Raw genomic sequence first — 22,621 nt, 5'->3', positions numbered from 1 at the left:
TCGGATGGAGTGAAATTGATAAGTATAAAAAAAGCTTTCAAATTCATTTGTTTCCATTATTCATGCGTTTTAAAATAAGTTGGAATTTCCAATTGTAATTGCAATTGCTAAATCGTAATTTAAATGTTTGAAAGACAAACAACTGAATTATGAACCTATCTATGAAATAGCTGAGTTATACTGTACACGTAAAATGGTAAGTTTTCATATCAAGCAGTTTACATTTAAGCTAGGTTGTCGTCCATTACATGCATATGTAGGTCGTGATAATCACTAAAAATTCTCACACAGTGTAACTTGAGTTTCGTTTTACAGATCATTTATAATTTACTTCCATGCTATAAATCATTGTTTTATAAGGCGAGTTTAACGGAAAACTTATATATAAAAAAAAAAAACAACAACAACAATCAAAAAACCAAAACAAACAAAAAGAAAAAAAAAAACACTTAAAAAACTAATAACTGGTCCACTGATAAGAATATATTTTTTTTTTAAGTTGTTTTCAAATAGATGTTGTAAATGATCATTTGAATAGTTTGTGTTCCTTACTGGTTCATGATCTCTCTCTCCCCCCCCCCCCCTACGCCCCACTACATACTGTACATACTGGAGGGGCAGGTTAACAAACAAAATTCTAAATGTTTAAAAATAAATAGAAACAAGAAAGAAAACAAACAAAACAAAAATTCAATAACTGTAAACTCGCAAGATTAAGTAGATGAAATAAAGATAATAACGTCCGATTTTTTTTTAATTGTTTCATTTCGATGAGCCCCCCCCCCCCCCCCCCCCCTCTCCGTGCTGGAATTGTTTTCAATGGACCGGTTGTAGCGATTTTAATTTCAAATAATATACAGTGTTCTCTCTCTCTCTCTCTCTCTCTCTTTCTCTCTCTCTCTCTCTTTCTCTCTCGTAAAGCTATTTTATTGATTTTCAGCATTCAGGTGGCAGCAAATTACATGAACATGTACTCTTCATGCAACGTACCAAAGAACTACATGTATGACGTTTCCAAATTCAAAAATCAAAAAAAAAAAAAAAAAAAAAAAATAAGAACAATAATTGAATCTCTCATTGATAACATGGCCAGACGAGGTACATGTAACTTAAGGGGCATCGAATGTAGGGGGAGTATATACTCAGGTATACCGTGACCATGGAGACAGTATACATCCAGCTAGCAAGTGTCAATTAAAAAAACCCACCGCAATTGCTCTTAGCACCCGCAAAATCTTCGAAGCAGGTGAGTGATTATCGACACGTGATGACCTTGGCTTCCCTTTGAAAATATAATTATTAAAGTGTTATAATTAAATAATTATGACAATTACAAAGTTCAAATACAGGTGCCTACAGTGTATGTAATGAAAAAATATATGTCCGTTTTCGTATTAAGGTCAAGATCTAGTAAATGACTTTAGACTAACTTTTTGGTGCTAGATCCATTATGACGTCATAATCAATTTTAATTTTCTTTTTCCCGTACTTTACGGCTCTAATAGAATTATGTAGAAAATGAAGTATTTTCATGGAATTCATTTTGAAATCATGTGAAAAGTAACCCCGATACCTATTTTCAATTTAATATTATTTTAAAGAAGAGGCCAAGAACATACAAATTATCGTTTTCTAAGAGACTGTAAGCAATGTGGATACATTTCCTTTGTCTGATATGGAAAAAACTCCCGTATTCATGTCTGGTTTTCTTAATTTTTCATTGAAAATGACAGTTCAAAATATGATTTTTCGTATGCCCCGAAACATCTTATTTGACCAAGCTAAAGTTATAAAGCATAATTAAAAGAATTTATTTCTCAAAATTGAGAAATCTGTAGGCACCTTTCATTTACTAGATCTTGACCTTAAGGTATCTTTGCAAGTTCAATTTACTAATGTTGGAATTACGTGTACTTTTCATGCACAAGTACAAAACGTACCCATCTAGTATTTTTCTTCTATATCCATATAAAGTATTTCGAAAATTACATGTAGTACATGTAAGAGGTTCGTGAACATGTAAACCTGTATATATATATCGACGCGAAGGAAAGTGATAAGCATTTTTGCTTTTTTTTTTTTTTTTTTTTTTTGGAGTGACTTGCAAGTAGTTACAAAAATTCAAAAACACACAGTGTAAGGTCTACATGTAGGATAATTAGAATTGACAAAATAATCTTTCCCTATATACATGTATTTAAATCAAGCTATTTATTAAACTTTGGTAAGAGATTAATTAAAAAAAAATATACACACACACACACACACACACACACACACACACACACACACACACACATATATATATATATATATATATATATATATATATATATATATATATATATATATATATATATATATATATATATATATATATATATATATATATATATATATCTCCAAAATTGAAATAAAGTCTCAGTAATCGGATTACAATATTAAACAAATATAAAAAGAAAACACAAGAATCCTCCGTAAAGCTTTAGCGCTTTCATTAAAAATCTTCAGAAGCTTTACATGTAAAGCTTCTGAAGATTTTTAATGAAAGCGCTAAAGCTTTACGGAGGATTCTTGTGTTTTCTCTTTATATTTGTTTAATATATATATATATATATATATATATATATATATATATATATATATATATATATATATATATATATATATATATATATATATATATATATCATAGTACAATGCAATTAAAGAAAATGAGATTTTATGTATTGACATAATGCACATTTATACTGTACAATGTACATTTAATTTTTTTTTTCATGATCAGTTATTAAAATCGATAATTTCGATGTTGATCTGGATAAATTAAAACGTGCATGTAAATTGAAATAATAAATAAAAAATAATTAAATTAAAGCACGTACATGTTCTTATACTGTATTTTGACATAATAAAACTCTATAATTTATCGAAGACCAGTTTTTTAATTCTTTTTTTTTTTAGTAACAATTGTTATAACCATTATTATCTTCTTTTTTTTCTATTATGAATTAAAGTACTTATTGTCTGATAAATTTACGCAATGTATATTTATATATTAATGGATTTTAAAAATATAAAGAAAATAAATATGTAACTATACATGTAACATGCTACCTGGATAATAAAAATATATAATGTATTAATAGATTTTAAAAATAAAAGAAAAATAATGAAAATAGATGTGTAAATATTGCATGTTGTCTGAAGAATTAAAATATATAGATGTAAAATCATGTTTAAAAATCATATCAATAATATTTTACACTGTACATTGACACGCTTTGCTTGTACAATGTTTAGATTACAAACTGGCATGTTGACTGATCGATGCGCTGATGGTCAACGCATTTTATTATCACTTATCCTGATTGACACACCTGTTCTGCATGTTGATTGGTCGACGCGCTGATGAGTTAATCGCTAATACTGATTGACAGCTCTGTTACGCAACACCGAACGCGCGTTCGCTTTCTGGGACCGCTACTGAATTTGGGGTTCGCTTTCAGCGTTCGCCCTGGGTCCGCTCTGGGTTCGCTGCGGGTTCGCTACGGGTGCGCTCCGGGTTCGCTCGGGGCCAGCACTAGCGGACCGCAAGCGAACCCGAAGCGAACCCAGAGAGCGAACCCGGGGCTCTGGCTTCGCTTTCTGTTAGGTTGTGTCTGGTCGGTACTGTACGTATAATTTTTACCTTGCAGAGATTTCCTTATTTCATGCATATAGCGCGCTCACAATAGAACTTACCCGCGAACTTTTCTAGCAAACCTTCGTATATAGTTTTTAAGCATTCTGTTATCAATGATTGTTATTTATTTAATAGCATCTGGGACATTTTTTTAAATATCTTTTTTTTTCAGAAAATATAGCTTTGAATAAACCCACACACCAATCAAACGTGTACGTCAGTAACGATAAAAAATATGGAGAGGCTACATTTCATTCCAGCAATGCTGTTGATGGTTTGAAAACGAATTTCTCAGCCTTTGGAGGACAGTGTGTTATATCACATGTCCGTCAGAGAACTGCAACCTGGTGGGTTGATTTGACATCCATCCACAGCATCCACGATATAAGAATATATTACAGGACAGACAATGCACCATGGAGTAAGTATATTAAATTTCTCTTGTTTAATCTTTTGTTATCACATCAAGTATTTTTCTTGCTACTTTTATCCTTGTAGACGGATCAGTTGTGCAAACGTTATACTGCAAACACAATGTAAAAAAAACCGAATGGTTCAATGATTTTAATTAATCACTGTGTGGCAATCTCTCTCTCACTCTCTCTCTCTCTCTCTCTCTCTCTCTCTCTCTCTCTCTCTCTCTCATCACGACCATAGTAAATATTCTTCAACACAATACATCGGCGACAAAATTTGCAAATATTCACAGTACAGATTGTCGCCGGTGACAGAATGTACAAATGCGCGATGTACATTTTGTCGTGCATTATACAGGAGGAAAAAAAGACTCGTCTCGGTACATATGGTTACCAGCGAAAATATTTACCGATGGACGACAAAATGTGCAGTGAAGGAAGGTACATATTCTCGCTGAAGACAATATGTACACAACGACAATATGTACATGTACCTTCACAGGTGGGCCCATACAACATGCCCATTGTTTAACAAGTGAAACCTCAACATGTGTTAATAATGTTTACACAGCAGTGAAGGTATAATTCATGTTTTTACCAGTGCTTTGTTGCCGGTATCTCAAAACTTAAAGAAGTATTCAAAATGATCTTTTTATGTGTTTAAAATGATACAAAATTGATGAACATGTAAGGCACACAAACGTTCTCAAACTTCTGTTAGGGAACATACAAAAATAATCATTTCGAATATATTTCACTTGATGATAGAAAGTATTTTCTTGACTTCTCCTCGGCTATAGATTTTTTATTAAATCTCATTTTAGATGCTTCTAATGGCTACACTGCCAGATTTCTAGGATTTTATATTTATGTGTCTAACACAACAAACACTGAAGATGGACATCTATGTTTCCACGACACGAACTACACCAGATCCACAATACCAGCGGTGGCCAACATACCCTGCCCTGTACACGGTCAATATGTTATATATTTCAACAAAAGACCTCAGGATTCATCAAATGCTGGACAGTTTTCTAAGGATGCACATAATGAACTGTGTGAAGTAGAAGTCTACGGTATGTTTTAATTTTGGTTGCTGGGAAATTCGCATATGTTCCAGTAAAGTGGCATGTCTAAACATAAAAAGATACTAAATGAATAGCTGGGGTCTAAATAAGAACTACCGGGCCAATAAATTGGAAACCAACTGCAATGACATTAATAAAATTTAGTTTTAAAAGTGGGATCTCAGAAGAAGGTGAAATGCAAACTTTGAAGATATGGGAAATTATCTTTGAGAAGTATTTCTTAAATATATACAGGGAAACAATTACTTCAATCCCCTGGTCTTGACCAGATTGACCCAAGTTAGTTAGGTTATTGATGGTCCTTTATTTCTCAAAATGACGCTCCGGTTTGAATCTACTGGCTCTTCCTAGGATTTAGTTTCTTCCTGTCCATCACAGGTTATGGGGAGTGGCCCTAGCTGTTACCCCACCTGTATAAATGCAACCAGAAAGAGACAAAATCCAGCAGACCACCCTTTCTTAAATTAACAAATAATTCTAAAAATTTGCAATTACTAAAGATACAACGATAACCAATACAATTAACATTATAATAAATAAGAAACATTACTATTAGATTATAAAATATATTATCCTGTAAATACATTGGGCCATCTGAAAAAAAAAGTTACCCATTTTACAAAAATCGCGCGTCTACAAAAATATCTTACCTTTACAAATGCAACCAGAAAGAGACAAAATCCAGCAGACCACCGGCTTGATGTGTCTCACTGCGCTACATTTATACCCCCGTACATGCCCTGCGTATTTGAGTATTTCTTCAAAATTTACCCTAATGACTTTTAATTTTGCTCTGAATTTAAACTGACATGATCCGTCCTCAAATCTTCTTTTAATCTTTTATTGCACTTTAAAATTTTTAGTGTACCTTTTGCATAATCTTGACTTTTTATTCCTTATGGATAAAGTATACAGATGCATGACCTCTGATACCTCGCATCAACTTCTTTGTTTGGTTAAACCCTCATTCTTGACTTAATCATCACCTTATATAAACAAGTTCTTAACCTACAAACAAATAGTAAACCACATGGAACTTTTTATCAGCTGTGAAAAGTTTATACTCCACTCCTGCCAAGCAGGTTTTCTTCTATTTTTATCTTGCGCTATCGGCTAAACCTTAATATAGTTGGTACTTTTCTCCCTGGATTTATAAATTCCATAATTTTCTTTTTTTATGCAATTTTTGTTGTGATAAGTATATTAAACCTCGAATTTTGTGCTCGGTTGATATGCTTTCTCTAAGGTCTATAAATGTAAGTACTGGCCTCATTAAAAGGCTATATTTGTATAATGTTCTTCACATTCTTTTGGTTATTTTTTGGACATCAGAATACACCCTAAAACAAAACAATGCACTTATTGTAATGTCACCATAGAGAGTTTGACCAGGGGCTTTTATTTCAACATCTTTTTAAAAAGGATGAATTGCAAATTCGATATATTTTTGCATCCGCTGAACATATTCAAGACTTTAACTCCTCTAAGCAAGCATCTTGTGTAGATCTTTTTTCAGTGGCTATTCAATCACTGAAGTATACAGTGATGTACATATCTATAGAACAGACACATTTATAATCAAAGCGATGTCTGTTTTAGTAGAAGAATTAATGTCGCAGCTATTGCAGAAAGAAAATATCTTTCACATTAAAGACCAAAGAAAGCATTTTATTGCCTAAATAATCATACATTTATAACTACCCCATGAAGTGATGGTTTTTGTTTTTGTTCAAATCATTACCCCTGACCAAGGTGGAGCCAAAAACGATCATCAGCAGATTAAGCAATACATCATATTCAAATACACGCAGTTATATGTGGTAAAGATCCATCGTGTTCACTGTAAATTTCATTGTATTTTTTAAGGTTGTACTGCAACAGGTTATTATGGACCAACTTGTTCCTTCCCCTGTCCTGACACAAACTGTCGTTATTGTCACATAGAAACAGTTGCTTCTCAGGGATGTAAACCTGTATATAAAGGTCATCATTGCTAATTGTAGGTTGCAATAAAACAGGGTACTATGGACGTACCTGTTCCTTACCCTGTCCAGATACAGACTGTCGTTATTGTCATATAAAGACAGGTGCTTGTCAGGGGTGTAAACCTGGGTACCAGGGACATCAGTGTGAATTGCGTAAGTAAACAGAATCAAGTCACATTTGAAACCATCAATTCAAATGATATTTCATATCTTAGGATACTGATGTAAATATTGAAGATTCTTAAAAATCAGAATTTTGTATGGTTTATAATGTATATAAATTTCTAAAAGCTGAGAGGTTATAGGTTGTCTCATGGGAAAAAGAAGAGTGATATTTTTAGACGATGATTCATCATTTCAATTGTCCATAACCTGAATGTGGATGAAAGGCAATATGAATGTGTCAAAATAAATGTAAATTTTGTTACGTCAGACTGTAGTTATAAATCCTATGGAGAAGCTTGCAAGAAAAAATGTGGTAATTGTAGCGATGGGATGACATGTCATCATATCAACGGTAGATGCGCAAATGGATGTGACTTTGGGGTTTATGGAAATAAATGCAAAACACGTAAGTTCGATCATTTTTTATTAGTACAAACCTTTATGGCCAATTAAAAAAAAAACCCTGAATGATATATATCCTTTACCTAGGTCAATTAATTCATGTAATATTTTTTCATAATTTCTAGAAAACAAATTCCAATAAATAGATAAACTTCGATTTTTGTTTTTGATACTCTATTTCACTCCAATCCATATTTATTTCAATGATAACAAACAAAACAAAATCCATATTAAGGGATCGCGATCTGCCTAAACGTTTACAGCATATATACATGTAAGAGTATAACAGAATATCATGTTTAGTTTAATCTCTGATTTTTCTCAGCCTGTCCTGTCGGTTGGCATGGCAAGAATTGTTCTGATAGATGTCGAAACTGTGATAAATGTGACCGATTTACAGGTCAATGTACGTCTCCATGTCACGTAGGTTGGAAAGGAGCAACTTGCAATGAGGGTATGTCTTTTTATCAATATTACAGATGTTTAAAACTATTCTTTCATTTTTCTTATTATTTCCAAGTAAATGCAATTTGGTTGAATAAAAAAAGAAAAGATGATTCACTGGGTGTTTTGTTGGGATATGATATCGTTAGAGTAATAGAAGGTATCATTCAAATTGTACCATCTTTTTTTTATTTCGTATGCTAGGTTTTTGACAAAAATCTCGAAAAAAAAAATGAACATCTGCATCTGAATCTGAAACTACTTAAAACTCGCACGAACATTTTATAAAGGTAACAAATATATATATATATATATATATATATATATATATATATATATATATATATATATATATATATATATATATATATATATATATATATATATATATATATATATATATATATATATATATTTACCTTTAGCTTGTGATGGAAGGATGTATGGACAGAATTGTACTGCGAGATGTGGATCATGTCTTAATTACATACAATGTCATCACATCAATGGGTCATGTTCAGAAGGATGTGATGCTGGATATAAAGGAGAACTTTGTAAAATTGGTTAGCTTAAACGTTAATATTCATCTAAATTAATATCAGTTGTTCTGATGCTAAAATTTCTTTTAAACTTTCCTCTAAACATTGCTTCAGAATAAAAAAAAAATAAAATGATCAAAATGCACTCTATTTTTTCACAGAATGTTCTACTGGAACTTTTGGCAATAAGTGTAACCAGAACTGTAACGTCAACTGTGGGGTACCCAATAGATGCATGAAAACAACAGGCGAATGCGAAGGAGGATGCCAGCCTGGTTGGGAAGGACTTCATTGCATTGACAGTAATTATGTATTCGAACTTTTCCCCATGGTTTGCATTCATCCTCGCAAAAGACTTGAAACTATGTACAGGATAGTTTTGATGTGTTTCGTGTTAATCAAAACATTTCAACTAGATGCGAGAATTGCCATGACAATTGCTGCATTTGGTTTGCATTGGATGTTAAAATATCCCTGATGTATTTATAACTATTAGTTCGATTATTATTTTAATCTCTAGACAATTAGGACTAGGAATACAATAAAACATGAGAATCTATATAAAAAAATGTTCCATAAGAAATTAGACGATAGGGACCAAGGCTATCAATAATGTTGTAGCATATCTGTATATATTATCAGATCTTCCTTTGTTCCAGATTTTACGAGCATATTGTTATCCCTTACTGTAGAAATTTATTTAATGAGTTTAATTTCAGATATGTCCTAGATCAAGTAAGCAATAATGGGTTAGATATACAGATGTCATTAAAGATAAAAAAAAAAGTTTCTAGAATTTGAAATGCACAGATAAGCAACTTACAATTTTTATATGTTTGCGTTATTGTTAAGATGCTAAATGGAAATGATAATGTTAACACAATAAGAAAATGAAAAGAAAAAAAAGAAAATGTTCTAGAGATTATATGAACTGTGTCTTTTTTTAAATTAGAATGCGCAGGTAGTATGTATGGATTGAACTGTAGTCACTCGTGTGGCTTTTGTCGAGGCGCATCAAAATGCCATCACATCAATGGTAGCTGCCTGAATGGATGCGCAAAAGGATTCAAAGAAATTAACTGCACTAAGCGTAAGCATATCCTCCTGATATAACTTTCATTGATTTTCTTTTTCAAATTACGCAAAAATATTGATTGTGACATTTTTTTTCCTCCCAAATATCAATTTTTGTCGGATCATCATTTTTGTCATTTAATTGTCGTTTGCTGTATCTACAATCTGAAAAGTCATTGACACACTCACATATTATTTGATGAAAATATACCTTTTGTAAATGCATGAAAACTAGAAAATTGGAGGGAAATTTAGAAGTGAAATATATATCGATGCAATTTCAAGCATTTCTTTTAGATTCTTAAAGCAATGTGCAGTTCAGAAATTAAAGTTGGTCAGCTATTGTTTTAACAAAAGTGTCTTTCAGTGGGCAAAAGTAGTTGATATATGCAATACACATGTATATTTATCTGTGGTTATAAAAAAAGTTGAATATTGGGAAACTAGTTAAAAGTTCATCAAATGGTCTTCGACGAAGCTACCCATGTTATCTCATCAGGTCTTAACTCTTTAATTCTTATGGTAATATTTTCAGGTTGTAGTTCGGACACTTATGGATTTGACTGCTTGGATAACTGTAGCAACAGTTGTATAAATAATACGTGTGACCCTGTCACAGGATATTGTCCAATGATAAAGGTAATATGTTTTTTCTCTCAAGTTATGCTGGAATTTAGATTTATTTATCTTTTTTTTTCTTTTTTTTTTTTTTTTGCTGGATATTTGATAGAATAGAAAGAGAAGTTAAAAGGTACTTGTATATTTCATCTACTAAAAAATGCAATTTATACATCTACATAAAATGGATCAGAACTATAGACTTTGGTCCCCTCTTAAAGTATATTTTTTCTCTGTACATGGAGAAGAAAAAAAGGAAAAAAAAAGATGTATTTATAATATTCTTTTAATAACTGTTTAGGATTGTATAAATGTATTAAACAAATTTTGCAGCGCACCACAGATACTTATGTAATTAGTGCCTTTGGTTCAGTCATCGGAGGGATCTCTGGACTTGTGTTTGCCTGCATCGCTGTAGCAATTTTGATTCTGGTCTTAAAAGGGTTATTTTTATTTATTCCATTTGTTTAATACCTGAATTTATAAAATATGTTATCTATCTATTGCATTCTTTAATTTAAAAGAACGAGAATATTTTGTCATGTGCAGGAATGAGAAATATTTAAATAAAAAAAAATCTAAAATCATAGACCTCTATGTTTTTGAATTTTAACTTTTTTTCAAACTGCAGGCGCAGTCTACAGGAAAGTAGGAGAGGTCAAATTCAAAGACCTAAATTTTGTAAGTGTCTATATTCTTACAAAATTCTATATTCTTTCCGCTTTTGCTTTCTGTATATTTTTCACGATAAAACAAGACCATGAAGTCTTCTGTCTAATTTCAGCCATAGAAGGTGCTAATGAGGCAGATGTTACTGTTACTGATTCAAAATCCCAGTCCTCAACCAAACACCAAAGAAGTAAACACAGAGATAGTGGAAATCGCAAAAATTCCAAACACAAGACGAAAAGTGATGTTGCTGATGTCGATGAAGATGAGTTGATTCACTCGGAAAATCCTTATGGAGACTTTTACGCAAACGAAACGACAATTCGAGATATACCTCTAAATCAGTTAGAATCTGTTATAGCTGAAAAAAGAAAGGATAAGGACGACGGGTTTCAGAGAGAATATGCTGTAAGCATGAAAGGGGAATGTTTGTTGAATAATAATTACTTATGATAAAGTTGATCAGGATTAAAAAAAATCACAACCTTCAAAATATCTTAAATTTTACACCATTCATTGCCATTATAAATTATCATTTACAATTTATATATGAATTTAGTTGTTGTGTATGAACGGTGTGATTTCTATTCACCGCAGACATTACCTTACGGGGAACTATACCAATGTGACGCTGGAAAGAAAGAGGAGAATATGGTTAAAAACCGATACAAAACCACATTTCCATGTAAGTATCTACCATCACGGTAGCTGAGTCGGTAGAGCGCCCGCTATGTGATCGGAAGAACGTGTGTTCGAATCACGGCCGCGACTGCCCTATGTCGATAAAGAATAGATAGCAACCGTTCCTTCGCAAAGCGCTTGGCACTGTGAAGTGAAAATTGCAGGTCTTTCGAATCTTTCGGGTGAGATTTTAAAAACCGAGGGCCCCTTTCAATTCAGGCGTTGGCACGATAGAAAACCCTTACAGCTAAATAACGCTGAGTGCCGAGTAAAAGTCTAAATTTTAAGCCCTTTTTTTGGAATAACGTGACGTCCCTATATGAGTGAAAAATTCTTGAATAGGACGTAAAACAAAAATCAATCAATCAATCCATCAAAGTATCAAGTAGCTGTCACACACTAGAAGATAAAAAATGAAAAGTAATCACAAGCGCAAATGCCACTAATTTTTAAACTTGCTTACAAGTTTGTTTTGTTTTTTTGTTTTGTTTTTTTTATAATATAATGTTTCTAATGATGTTATATAATTAATAACTCAGTCACAAATCACGAGATAATTCTAGCAGACGACCAGTGATTAATAAAAGAATACCAAAGCAATATTTTGGCAAATGTCGTTTAAGCGGCTGTTTGAGGCTCGTGTGAGCAGAATATGAGGCCTATTAAAAAGAAAAAAATAACCATCCAAAGAAGAGTAAGCGTTATGATTTCATCATTAAACAAATAAATAGATACAGAGTAAAACGAATGCAAAAATCATAAGAAAGAGAAAAAAAATCGAAAAGTAGACTAACGGGCGTGCAGTTGCTGTGAATAGAACATCCAATAGCCCCTTCAAAGCTGGACCCTTGAAATTTGTTGTTCATTTTAATAGGGTGATCAACAATTACCGATTATATACAAGAAAAGAAAATTTGGATTTCTGTGCAAACGCATAGCTACAGTACTTTATGCAAACACTCTAGCCATGTAGTATTCTATCAAGTTTATGCTGAATTGTGCACAGGGTATAAGCAATTTAATCTTTTTGATCCTACATAGCAATTCAAAACTGATAAGAAACATATTCGAAAGAATACGATATAGATGATTTTTTTTGGACATGATATATGTAAACTGTAACCTCATAGTGTAACTGACACATAAATCTTTTGGGGTTTTGGCCTTGCTGTCGGTCTTCGAACCTATGGATGTTTGAAGTCTAAACCTGTTTGAAGTGATATAGATATCTTTTTTTTTTTTCTTATAGTTACAAACGATATTAGAATACTGATGTAACTCTTTCCTTCATTATAGATGACCATTCCAGAGTTATATTGAGAACAGAATCAGGATCCGACTACATCAATGCAAACTATATTGAGGTAACCACATCTGCCACTTATACAGTTAGGTTTCAATAGTGATATGATATAATACCAATGATAGAATTTTACGAATAAACTCCCTTTCAATGAACGAATCTATATATTTTTTCTGAGTCAAAATCTTCCCTTTAAAAACCATTTTCATAATCCGTTGTCTGTGCCTTTCAAAGACATGTATAACATTTGATTCGTATTTTATAGGGTGCAGATAGAGAAAGAGAGTATATCGCAGCACAAGGTACATATGCTTCAAAAGTCACATGTTATATTTATCAGTTTTAAATTTAATCATTTTTGGGGTGTTTTTTTTTTTTGTTTATTTATTTATTTATTTATTTTTTTTTTTGGGGGGGGGGTATTTTTTTGTTTTGTTCCAGATAAAGCTCAAACAGATGTTATTAAAACAATTGAATTAAAGTTACAGAATAATTTTGAGTAAATATTGGACAATTATAGAGCATCAATGTGCATTGAATTGGATCCTCCTCCATTAAAGGAATATTTTTTTTCACGCAATTGTTGCAGTTGTTGCTTTTGTTTTTATTTCTCGTGTAGGACCTAAGCAGAATACACTGGACGATTTTTGGGAAATGATTTGGCAAGAAAATGTATTTTCTATTGTCATGTTGACAAATCTGAAAGAAGGAACTAAGGTATGTATACTTTGTAAGAAGTCTGAGGTCTCTCATATATATTTTAAAGCCAAAAGATATTTGCTTTACTCCTTAATTCTTTTCTATTTCGTGTCAGTCAAGATTCCAATGAGATCATAATAAAGCAACACGTGTGTCAAAGCAAAGCCAGAAGTATTTTAATGTTGTATTCATACTTTTTTGTTAGGTCAAATGTCATCAATATTGGCCAGATGTAAATAAGAGCCGTAATTACGACACTGTGTCGGTAAAATTGACAGAGGAAAAAGAGTATGCCTTCTACATTGTTCGAAAGATGACTGCTAGGCACAATGAGGTAAGCTTAAACAGAAAACTCAAAGGTCAACGCAGCTCTGTTAAGGCTGCATAAAGGGGGCGGGGCCTAATTTATACGGGAAAAGTTTACTGTGACATCACACAAATATAGCGATTCCTCACAATAACAGAAAGTGAAATAATTTGCGAATCTAAGCTACATAAGAGTAATGAACTACATCAAAACTTACCACTGCATTCATTTTTGTCGCTAGTTAAATCCCGCACAACAAGATATAAACAAGTCACTGATCGCAATGCACTTGTTGACATGACGTCATCATGGTAAAGTTTGACGCATTTTATGTGCAGTGAGAGGCGGATCATGTAATTTTTTCACAGTGAAAAATGCATTTTATTATTAAACAGAATATTATTTGAAAATCTTAGGTAGATTATTAATACAGATCTGAAACGTTTGTTTAGTGTCATTATTTTAAAAATATCAAGAGAATGTATTGAATTAATTCTACCGTGTTTTTGTCTACAGGGTGTGCATCTTTCACGCCGAGGTGCCTCATTAAATCGCCTTTTCGCAAGGGCATACACTTAATAGATCTTGACCACTTTTTGAATACACATAATGGACATATTCCTTAACTTGAAAAGTGCTGCTGCTTTCTTGAAATCGATAGCATAACTTAATAAATACATAAAATACTTGGTAAAGGTCACACATATTTCGACATTAACAAGATAACTTGAAATTTAAACTAATAAAATGCGAATTCTATTTGAAGCAGCAGCACTTTCCATAAACTACAAGTTATGTAGAAACAATATATTACTTTAATTTTTAATTTTAACTAGGGTATGCCCTTGCGATATTGAAATTTGTTTGTGACCTACATACAGTACACATTATATGCATTTATCACGTGACTATCAAATAACGTGACCAAACCAAATTCAGTACAGAACGGGATATACAATGTTATTTCAAAGAATGTTAAAGTCATAAGATAATATAGTACCTTTACAAAATTAAAATTCATTTTAAAAAGGTATGTATTTATGCACGTTTATATTCTGTTGATTTCTTCGAAGTAAGCCTTAACAGTGCTGCGAACATAAATAAATATCAGAATTTACATAGTTAACGGTGACAAATATTCTTATTTTTTCGGGTTTTTACTTAATGTTGCAATCAATTTATCAATCTCTTTTTGTATTTTTCCCCCTTTTTTTCAAAAAACAATCTCATCTCATTCATTACTTCAGTCAAAGGAGTCACGAACGGTGACTCAGTACCATTATACAGCTTGGCCAGACCATGGAACCCCTGATCCCCTTTTTCTTATTGTCTTCCTTGATCACGTCACGAGAACAGGAACCAATCAGAATAACTCCCCAACAATTGTTCATTGCAGGTACATTTTTGCAAATACAGTTTAGTGGTAATAGTGGATATCGACTTGATGTCACTTAAAGAAATATCTCAGCATATTTCGATGTTTTGGACCTAATCATAAGTCACTGTGTTATTTCTTTTATCATCATTACAGTGCGGGGATAGGAAGAACGGGGACATATATAGCGTTGGACACTTTGGAACGAAAAGGGCGAAAGAGAAAGAAAGTCAACGTAGCCGAGTATGTAAAGAAAATGAGGGAAAACAGAATGAACATGGTGCAAACCTACGTATGTTTTTTTTTCTTCTTAACACATAATATACAGTGGAATCTTTATTTTTGTCTCTATTTTTTTGTTTATGTGAACGTTTGTTTAAATATTGATTTCATTAATTGATTCATTGACTTTATTTGAATATTTTGCTAAAATTTGAACAGTTAATCACTGCTACATTTATTGAATAAAAGTAACATTTTTGTCACTATATGGAAGAAATTCAAAATGATATTTTGTCACGGTGTAAAAGAATATCACATGTGTGGTAAAACTCGATTTGCCTTCCCCTCAGGAAGAGTGATGTAAAAAAAAAAAACGCCCTGGTGAGTTTTAAGATAGAGTAAATAAATCATCCTGATAGAGATTAAGATTGAAAAAAAATTCTCCAAATATATTGCTGTTAAACTTCGTTTTCAATTGCTACACCGTGACGTTTCGACCGTTAAATTATTATTTCACGCCTATGGCACTCCAGTACGAAAAGAAAACGACGAAGGGAAAATTAAAGATATTGTAATAAGGAAAAAAAATAGTATATTAAATTTCCATATTAATTTTATATCACTTATTCAACATGCAACATCGTTTTTGACATATTCAGTCGTATTCGAACCCCTGAAAATATGAAACGAATTTCTGTCCCATAGGTGTAATAAATTCCAACGCCAGTTACAAAACATTTCAAACCAAGGTTCAACTGTGAGGACATATGTTTCTTCCTTTTCGTTTTTTCTTTAATTCCAAGAAGAGAAGAGAGATTCCTTATTTTATATCAATCCACTTTTATCAAATTAATTTTTTCCCTTCAAATCAGGAACAGTACATGGTGATTTTTCTTGCGTTGAATGAAATATTTAAGTCGCCGGTTAACATCAGCACCATCGAAGACTTTACAAAAAAAGCCGGGCCCATGATTACTGATGAACCAGCCAATCAAAGTACATTACGAAAAGAATTTCAGGTAAAAAAATGATAATAAAGTGACCAATGAATAAATTGATCTGACACAGAATCATGTGAGAAGAAATGGCTATGGAAAGCACACGGAGAAAACATCTATTTCCCTGAAACATGTAGTATTAATATATGGTTAAAATATGGTTAAAATGTATTGTCGATTATGATTTTGCAGCAAGAAAAGTTTTCATCTGGAATGATCAATAAATTTTAGCGTGTATGGGTGTTAGAAACAATATTTAGTATGACAAATACTTAGGATATTTTTTTTTCAATAGATAAAATACAGGTCATCTGATACACAGATATGAAGATAATCATCCTAATTTAGTTCTGTCCTTAAAGATTACAATCCAGCTTCCTTTTGTACACTTTAAACAAAATACAAGTAGTTTTAGGCATTCTTTAAAATCCTGGTGAAAAACCATTATGCGTATTTTTTTTTTTTTCTCAAATTCAGCTGTTCTTTTTTAGATCGAGTGGAGATGTGTTATATCAAATATTTAGGTTTTTAGTTTCTTTCCTGCGCATTTTCAACTTAATTGATAACCTCATACATAACCTTACCTTTTTTGAATGATATTTTTTAATTCATGAAAGATCGAATTTCGTGTTTTATCGTTTACATGCTAATAATTATTATCATTTCTTTGCGTATTAAGCTCTTGATGAAAATAAGACCTGTATACACCGACACTGACTTTAAGTTTGCCAAAAAAATGTGTAAGGATGAACATTTCAAAGGTGCATTGCCTTGTAAGTATTTATTTTCCCATGTTTAATCTGAATCTCTTTGTTTAGAAAAAAAAAAAAAAAAACACCCAGACTCTACCACCTGTTTTTGAAAAAAAAATTATGTACACTGTGTAATTCTATATAATGTACATTTCAATAGCGTTTTACATATAAACAAAAGTAAAATTCTCAGTAAACAATATTCATTGAAAAAACAAGCTTGAAAATCCACATCATGTTTTTTTTTTTTTGGAGGTCAAATAATATTTTGTTCATTTCTTTCTGGAATAGTGGATAAATACAGTGTTCATCTTTCAACCACAGTCCCAAATCGAGGAAGTTTTATTAATGCCATATACGTACCGGTAAGAAATGATAACCCACTTTATAGAACATATTCATTACTTATTTTATTTTGTTCAACTTGAGAATGTTTACAGACAAAATTAATTGTGATATATACACTAATAGGCTGAGGAAAAAGATTTCGTTTTTTCCAATAAATCATCAAATTTTGCATGATCAAGTTTGTTTTATTTCTTCTATTCTCATCATTTAAGAAGAAAAAAAACATTATTTTTATGAATTTTCCCTAGTCATTCACCAACAGTAGAGCGTTTATAGTGACGCAGTATCCATCAACAGAGGACGCTGTTGACTTCCTGCGGCTGCTAAATGATTATGAATCTGACACTGTTATCTGTATGGATCCACTAAATGAAATTGAATCGGTATGTACATTTTGAAGTGTTAATTGTGACACAATCGTGGCATTTCTCCTTTAAGTTTGCAGTTCTGTGTTAGTAATACAAAATTGGACCACTGTACACAGGGTATTTTCCGTTCTGTAATAGCCCTATATATCGTGTGGTGTTAGTCAACCATTCCTTTATCAGAATACAGATGATAAGTCTAAAAATAAATTTGATTTATAATATCAAAAACACTTTTAATAGTAACGATTGACTTTTTTTTAATTATACAGTTAGGATTAAACTGAATTAAAATGTCAAGTTTCTCAATAACTTTAAAAAAAAAAAAACACTCGCTCGGAATTTATCTCGATTCCTTCGAAAAGGAAAAAAAAACAGTTAAAGCTGTGTTAATTAAATTCCTGAAAACCTGTTTGTTATCCGTGCAAAGCTTATTTTTAGTCCCCTTCAAAAGGAAAAGCTTATGGTTCCCGGTTGCATCATCCCTTAATTGATTTTTTTTTCAAACTCATTAAAGTCAACTTTCTACTGTTTTAACATTACTGTTTTCGTGTTTTAAAACTACAAGAAATACCTCTTTGTCAAAACAAATCTTACTTAATCTTACCTTGTCCGAAGAACCCTGCAGATATTGCAAAGCTAAAAGTGGGAGGTACTAATTTTGATTCAATTGGATCTCAAATAATTTTTAGAACCGGACAGATTCTCTACTGTAGATTTTAAAAATGGGGTTGGGGACTAGTGATAAGTCTCTGTTCACCCAAAATGTGTATCTTCGACACAGAGCCGTTTCGGTCTCTAAATAATCTCTATATATAGCTGAAACCTTAGGTACTGGAATTTATGCCTCCGCCAACATGATTAAAATTTGCAGGTTTGTCTGTCTGTACCCCATTTAAATCACAGGAGGTCACACTATTGCATAAAAGTATAATACTTCAACTGAAGAGTACATTTCTTAATTATTGACCTTTAATAAGCAAATGATTTGATTAGTGATTAGTATAGGTCTGTTTTCTACATGTTTTAGGCTTCATTACATATATGAAAAAAATGTTCCCGTTCCAAACGAAACCAGACCAAAAATAAATAAATAAATGGGGCTAAATACAAAATTAAAAAAAAGTGAAAATCTATAAATAATCAAGTATATAATAATTGTACAGTCAGTGCCATTTCTATGTTTATATATAAAAAAAAAAAATTCTTTTTTTTCTGTAGAGTCAGGTGTGGTTTCCTGGTCAATCCTCCTCCACAATCTCTCCATTCAGTATCCAATTACAATCAAGAACGGAAACTGACGTCAGCAGCTCTATCATTTACATCCGGAAGAAAAATGTAATTTAACATGTTTTTTTTTTTTTTTTACCGTTTCATTTTTTTTTCGTTTCTTTTTTTAAATTTGATTTGTTCAAAATTTGAATTTTCAAGAAAAGAAATAGAAGTAAACGTAAAATTATTTTTTTTTTCTGTAGAGTAAGAAGTCTCATTCAGTGACAGTTGTAGAGCCAAGGAACATCATCAAAGTATCCGGAACTCCTCTGGATACATCTATGCTTCGTAGTCTGGTTTCTGTTGCTGTTAGTGTGAAGAAAGAAAATCCTGTCATTGTTGTCAGCAGGTATGTTATTTATTATACAAATATATAATTATACAAATGGACTTTGTTAACGCAATTCTATCCAGCTGTTGAGAAATTTTAATGAGAAATCTTTTTTTTTTTTTTTTTTGTTCCTATATAAATCAATACTAATAAAAGTCTAATATTTCCAATGTTTTACTGAGCGAGCATAACACAATAAATGTTTGTCCGCGGAGTGAGATATTGGACCTGTAAATGAGACGTTCGACCGCTTACGTCACATATTGAGCGGGGTCGGCTAAATCTCATTTGCATTCGTTGGTGTTCGATTTACATGTATGTCAAAAAGAAAAATGATAATAAAATAAATAAATAAAAGGTATAACAAAACATTTATTGACTGTGTTTTCGTGAAAAGTGCGTTTTGTCGACCCCTCGAACCAAACTGTTTGCCTTCGGCCTGACGGCATCAGGTTTGGTTCTTGGGTCCTACAAAACTCATGTTGCCCTCGAAGCCAGTCAGTAAATGTATAATGTATGATTTTCAGTGCTAAGTAAATGAAAGCAAGCTCATTTTTTTCCTTAATTCAATCTATACAGTAACACGCATTTTCATTAACATAGAAGATTTAGTATTTTATATATATATATATAAATTGTTGAGCTATCTTTTTTTAAGTAGAATGTTGCTTGTCTTCTAGTGACGGTGCTTCACTTTGCGGTGCGTTTTGTGCAGTTCATAATGTGATCCAACAAATTAATATGGATGGAAACTTGGATGTTTTTACTTCTGTCAGACAACTGCAAGTTCGGAGACCTGAATTCTGTTCCAGTCTAGTAAGTCATAATGAAAGTATCGTGTATTTTCTTACATAAGCAATGAAAATTAACGTGAAATACATGTGTTCGATTTATATACACGCACGAAGTAGTACAAAGGCAGAACACTTGTAAATCGTTAGCATATGATTGTCAATTAGTTTGCAATTTTGAAATAGAATTTTATTTATAAGATGAGATAAAAACACATTTTCCTTTTTTTTCGAACATATTAATTGTGAACTTATCCTTAAAGCAGAAATTTAAAAATCATTTTATTGTGTTTGGACCAATTTATTACAATTATGTTTTTAAAAAATGATATTTACATTTATCCTGTAAAAAATTTCTAAGAATTATTTCGGATGAATCAATATTTAGAAGTCATATAAATCAATATCAATTCAGAAAGCAAACGCTGATGACTTTGAAAATGATGCACCAATGTTTAGTATGCAAAAAGGGGGCGGAACCCTGTTTATACAAGATATATCTACTGCAACATCACAAAAAATGCGATCCCTCAAAATCACAGAAAAGGAAATAATTTGCGACTTTATACTGATTAGTGAGCTACATCGAAATTAAAACTTACTATTCCATTCATTTTAATTCCACACAGTAATGTATAAACAAGTCAAAGATCGAAATGCAATGTTGACTTGGCATTATCATGGTATTTTTACGGATTTTATGTGCAATGAGAGGATTATCAATTATCAATAATTCTTTTTTTCACAGCAAAAAATTCATTTTATCATTATCAGAATATAATTTATAGATGTAAAATAGGCCATATACACCAGTGTAAAACTTATGTTTAGTGCCATTATTTAATATCTATCGAGACAATGTATTGAACAAATATTACCGTGTTGATGTGTACTGCAATTACATGTTTAACATCGAGGTAGCACATTAAAGCGTTTTTTTGCAAGGGTACATGCATACACTCAGTAGGTCTTGATCATTTTCTTAATGCACATAATGGATATTTTCCTCAATTTTAAAGTGTTGCTGCTTTCCTGAAATCAGAAGAATCATTTAATAGATACATAAAATACTTGGTAAAGGTCATATACATGTATATTTCAACTTGAGCCAAATTTAACTAATAAAATGTGAATTCTCTTTAAAGCAATAGCACTTTTCAGAATCAACAAGATTATAGAACAATTTATTGCTTTGATCCTAAATTTTAACAAGGGTATGCGCTTTCGATATTGAACTTTTTTTGTGACCTCCATACAGTACACATTATATGCATTTATTACGTGACTGTCAAATGACGTGACCCAACCAAATTCAATACAAAGTTGGATATATTATACCTTTTCAGTTAATATTTAAGTCATATGATAATATAATAGCTTTACAAAAATAAATTCAGTTCAACAGATATCTATTTGTACATATCTATATTCCTTTGATCTCTTCATAGTAACCTAAATAGTGCTGCGAACACAACAGCCAATATGTGAAAAACACCAAAATATTTTTGTTTACAATTGAGTATTTAAACGTGTTTGTTTTCAGGAAGAATACAGATTGGTCATCAAGGCTGTGAATGACCACATACAGAGAGGCACTGAAAACATATATTCTAACCAATGAATGTGTAGTTTACTATTTAAAGACATAGACATACTATTTTATTGTTATCGACTGTAAATGTAATAGTGATAATAATAATAATAACTGCTTTTGTCATCATGAGTATCATCATCATCATCATCATTATCAATTAATTATTCTCCAATTTTTCATATATCTGTAAACTAAAGATAATAATAAAACGAAAATATTTGTTAAAAATTTATTACTATTTCTGACAAAATCTTGTTTCCCTTGTAAAAAGATAAAGCATGTCGTTTTTGCATTTTAATTTATTATGCCTGTCTTATTGTGCACAATTGCTGCCTAAATCAGGTATTAAAGATATTCAACATCTTGTACTGTGCAACAGTTACAAACTTAAAAGTATATGAAAATGTTTGAATATGTTTGAAAATTGCTGAAAACGCAGCACAGTTAAGACTACAAAAAGGAGGCGGTGTCTAATTTTTAGGGGAAATATTAACT

At 31.7% G+C, this 22,621-nt stretch overlaps 3 protein-coding genes across 3 annotated transcripts; all 3 read left to right on the top strand.

Moving 5' to 3' along the window:
• Window positions 1-1,085: 1,085 nt before the first annotated feature.
• On the top strand, window positions 1,086-8,400 carry LOC133203147 (multiple epidermal growth factor-like domains protein 10). The gene is made up of 7 exons (XM_061338992.1): window positions 1,086-1,098; window positions 3,858-4,106; window positions 4,926-5,180; window positions 7,196-7,330; window positions 7,611-7,748; window positions 8,070-8,198; window positions 8,393-8,400. The coding sequence occupies exons 1-7, from the start codon at window positions 1,086-1,088 to the stop codon at window positions 8,398-8,400; spliced, it is 927 nt and encodes a 308-aa protein (XP_061194976.1).
• A 227-nt stretch (window positions 8,401-8,627) lies between these two features.
• Window positions 8,628-10,890, top strand: LOC133203146 (multiple epidermal growth factor-like domains protein 11). Its single transcript, XM_061338991.1, has 5 exons — window positions 8,628-8,751; window positions 8,889-9,029; window positions 9,680-9,817; window positions 10,337-10,440; window positions 10,753-10,890. The coding sequence occupies exons 1-5, from the start codon at window positions 8,628-8,630 to the stop codon at window positions 10,888-10,890; spliced, it is 645 nt and encodes a 214-aa protein (XP_061194975.1).
• Window positions 10,891-11,015: 125 nt separating this feature from the next.
• Window positions 11,016-22,257, top strand: LOC133203145 (receptor-type tyrosine-protein phosphatase epsilon-like). Its single transcript, XM_061338990.1, has 17 exons — window positions 11,016-11,100; window positions 11,204-11,496; window positions 11,686-11,773; window positions 13,066-13,133; window positions 13,338-13,374; window positions 13,692-13,789; window positions 13,977-14,105; window positions 15,326-15,474; window positions 15,610-15,745; window positions 16,548-16,694; window positions 17,353-17,446; window positions 17,717-17,790; window positions 18,022-18,156; window positions 19,360-19,476; window positions 19,614-19,759; window positions 20,422-20,557; window positions 22,076-22,257. The coding sequence occupies exons 1-17, from the start codon at window positions 11,016-11,018 to the stop codon at window positions 22,151-22,153; spliced, it is 2,010 nt and encodes a 669-aa protein (XP_061194974.1). The 3' UTR covers window positions 22,154-22,257.
• Window positions 22,258-22,621: the final 364 nt, after the last annotated feature.

This window comes from Saccostrea echinata, unplaced genomic scaffold, assembly GCF_033153115.1.
Source record: "Saccostrea echinata isolate AGI-Se365-2 ecotype Australia unplaced genomic scaffold, CSIRO_AGI_Sech_v1 ptg000048l, whole genome shotgun sequence".
NCBI lineage: Eukaryota > Metazoa > Mollusca > Bivalvia > Ostreida > Ostreidae > Saccostrea > Saccostrea echinata.
Note: the sequence above shows the minus strand (reverse complement) of the source record. Positions and strands in the feature narration are given on the sequence as shown.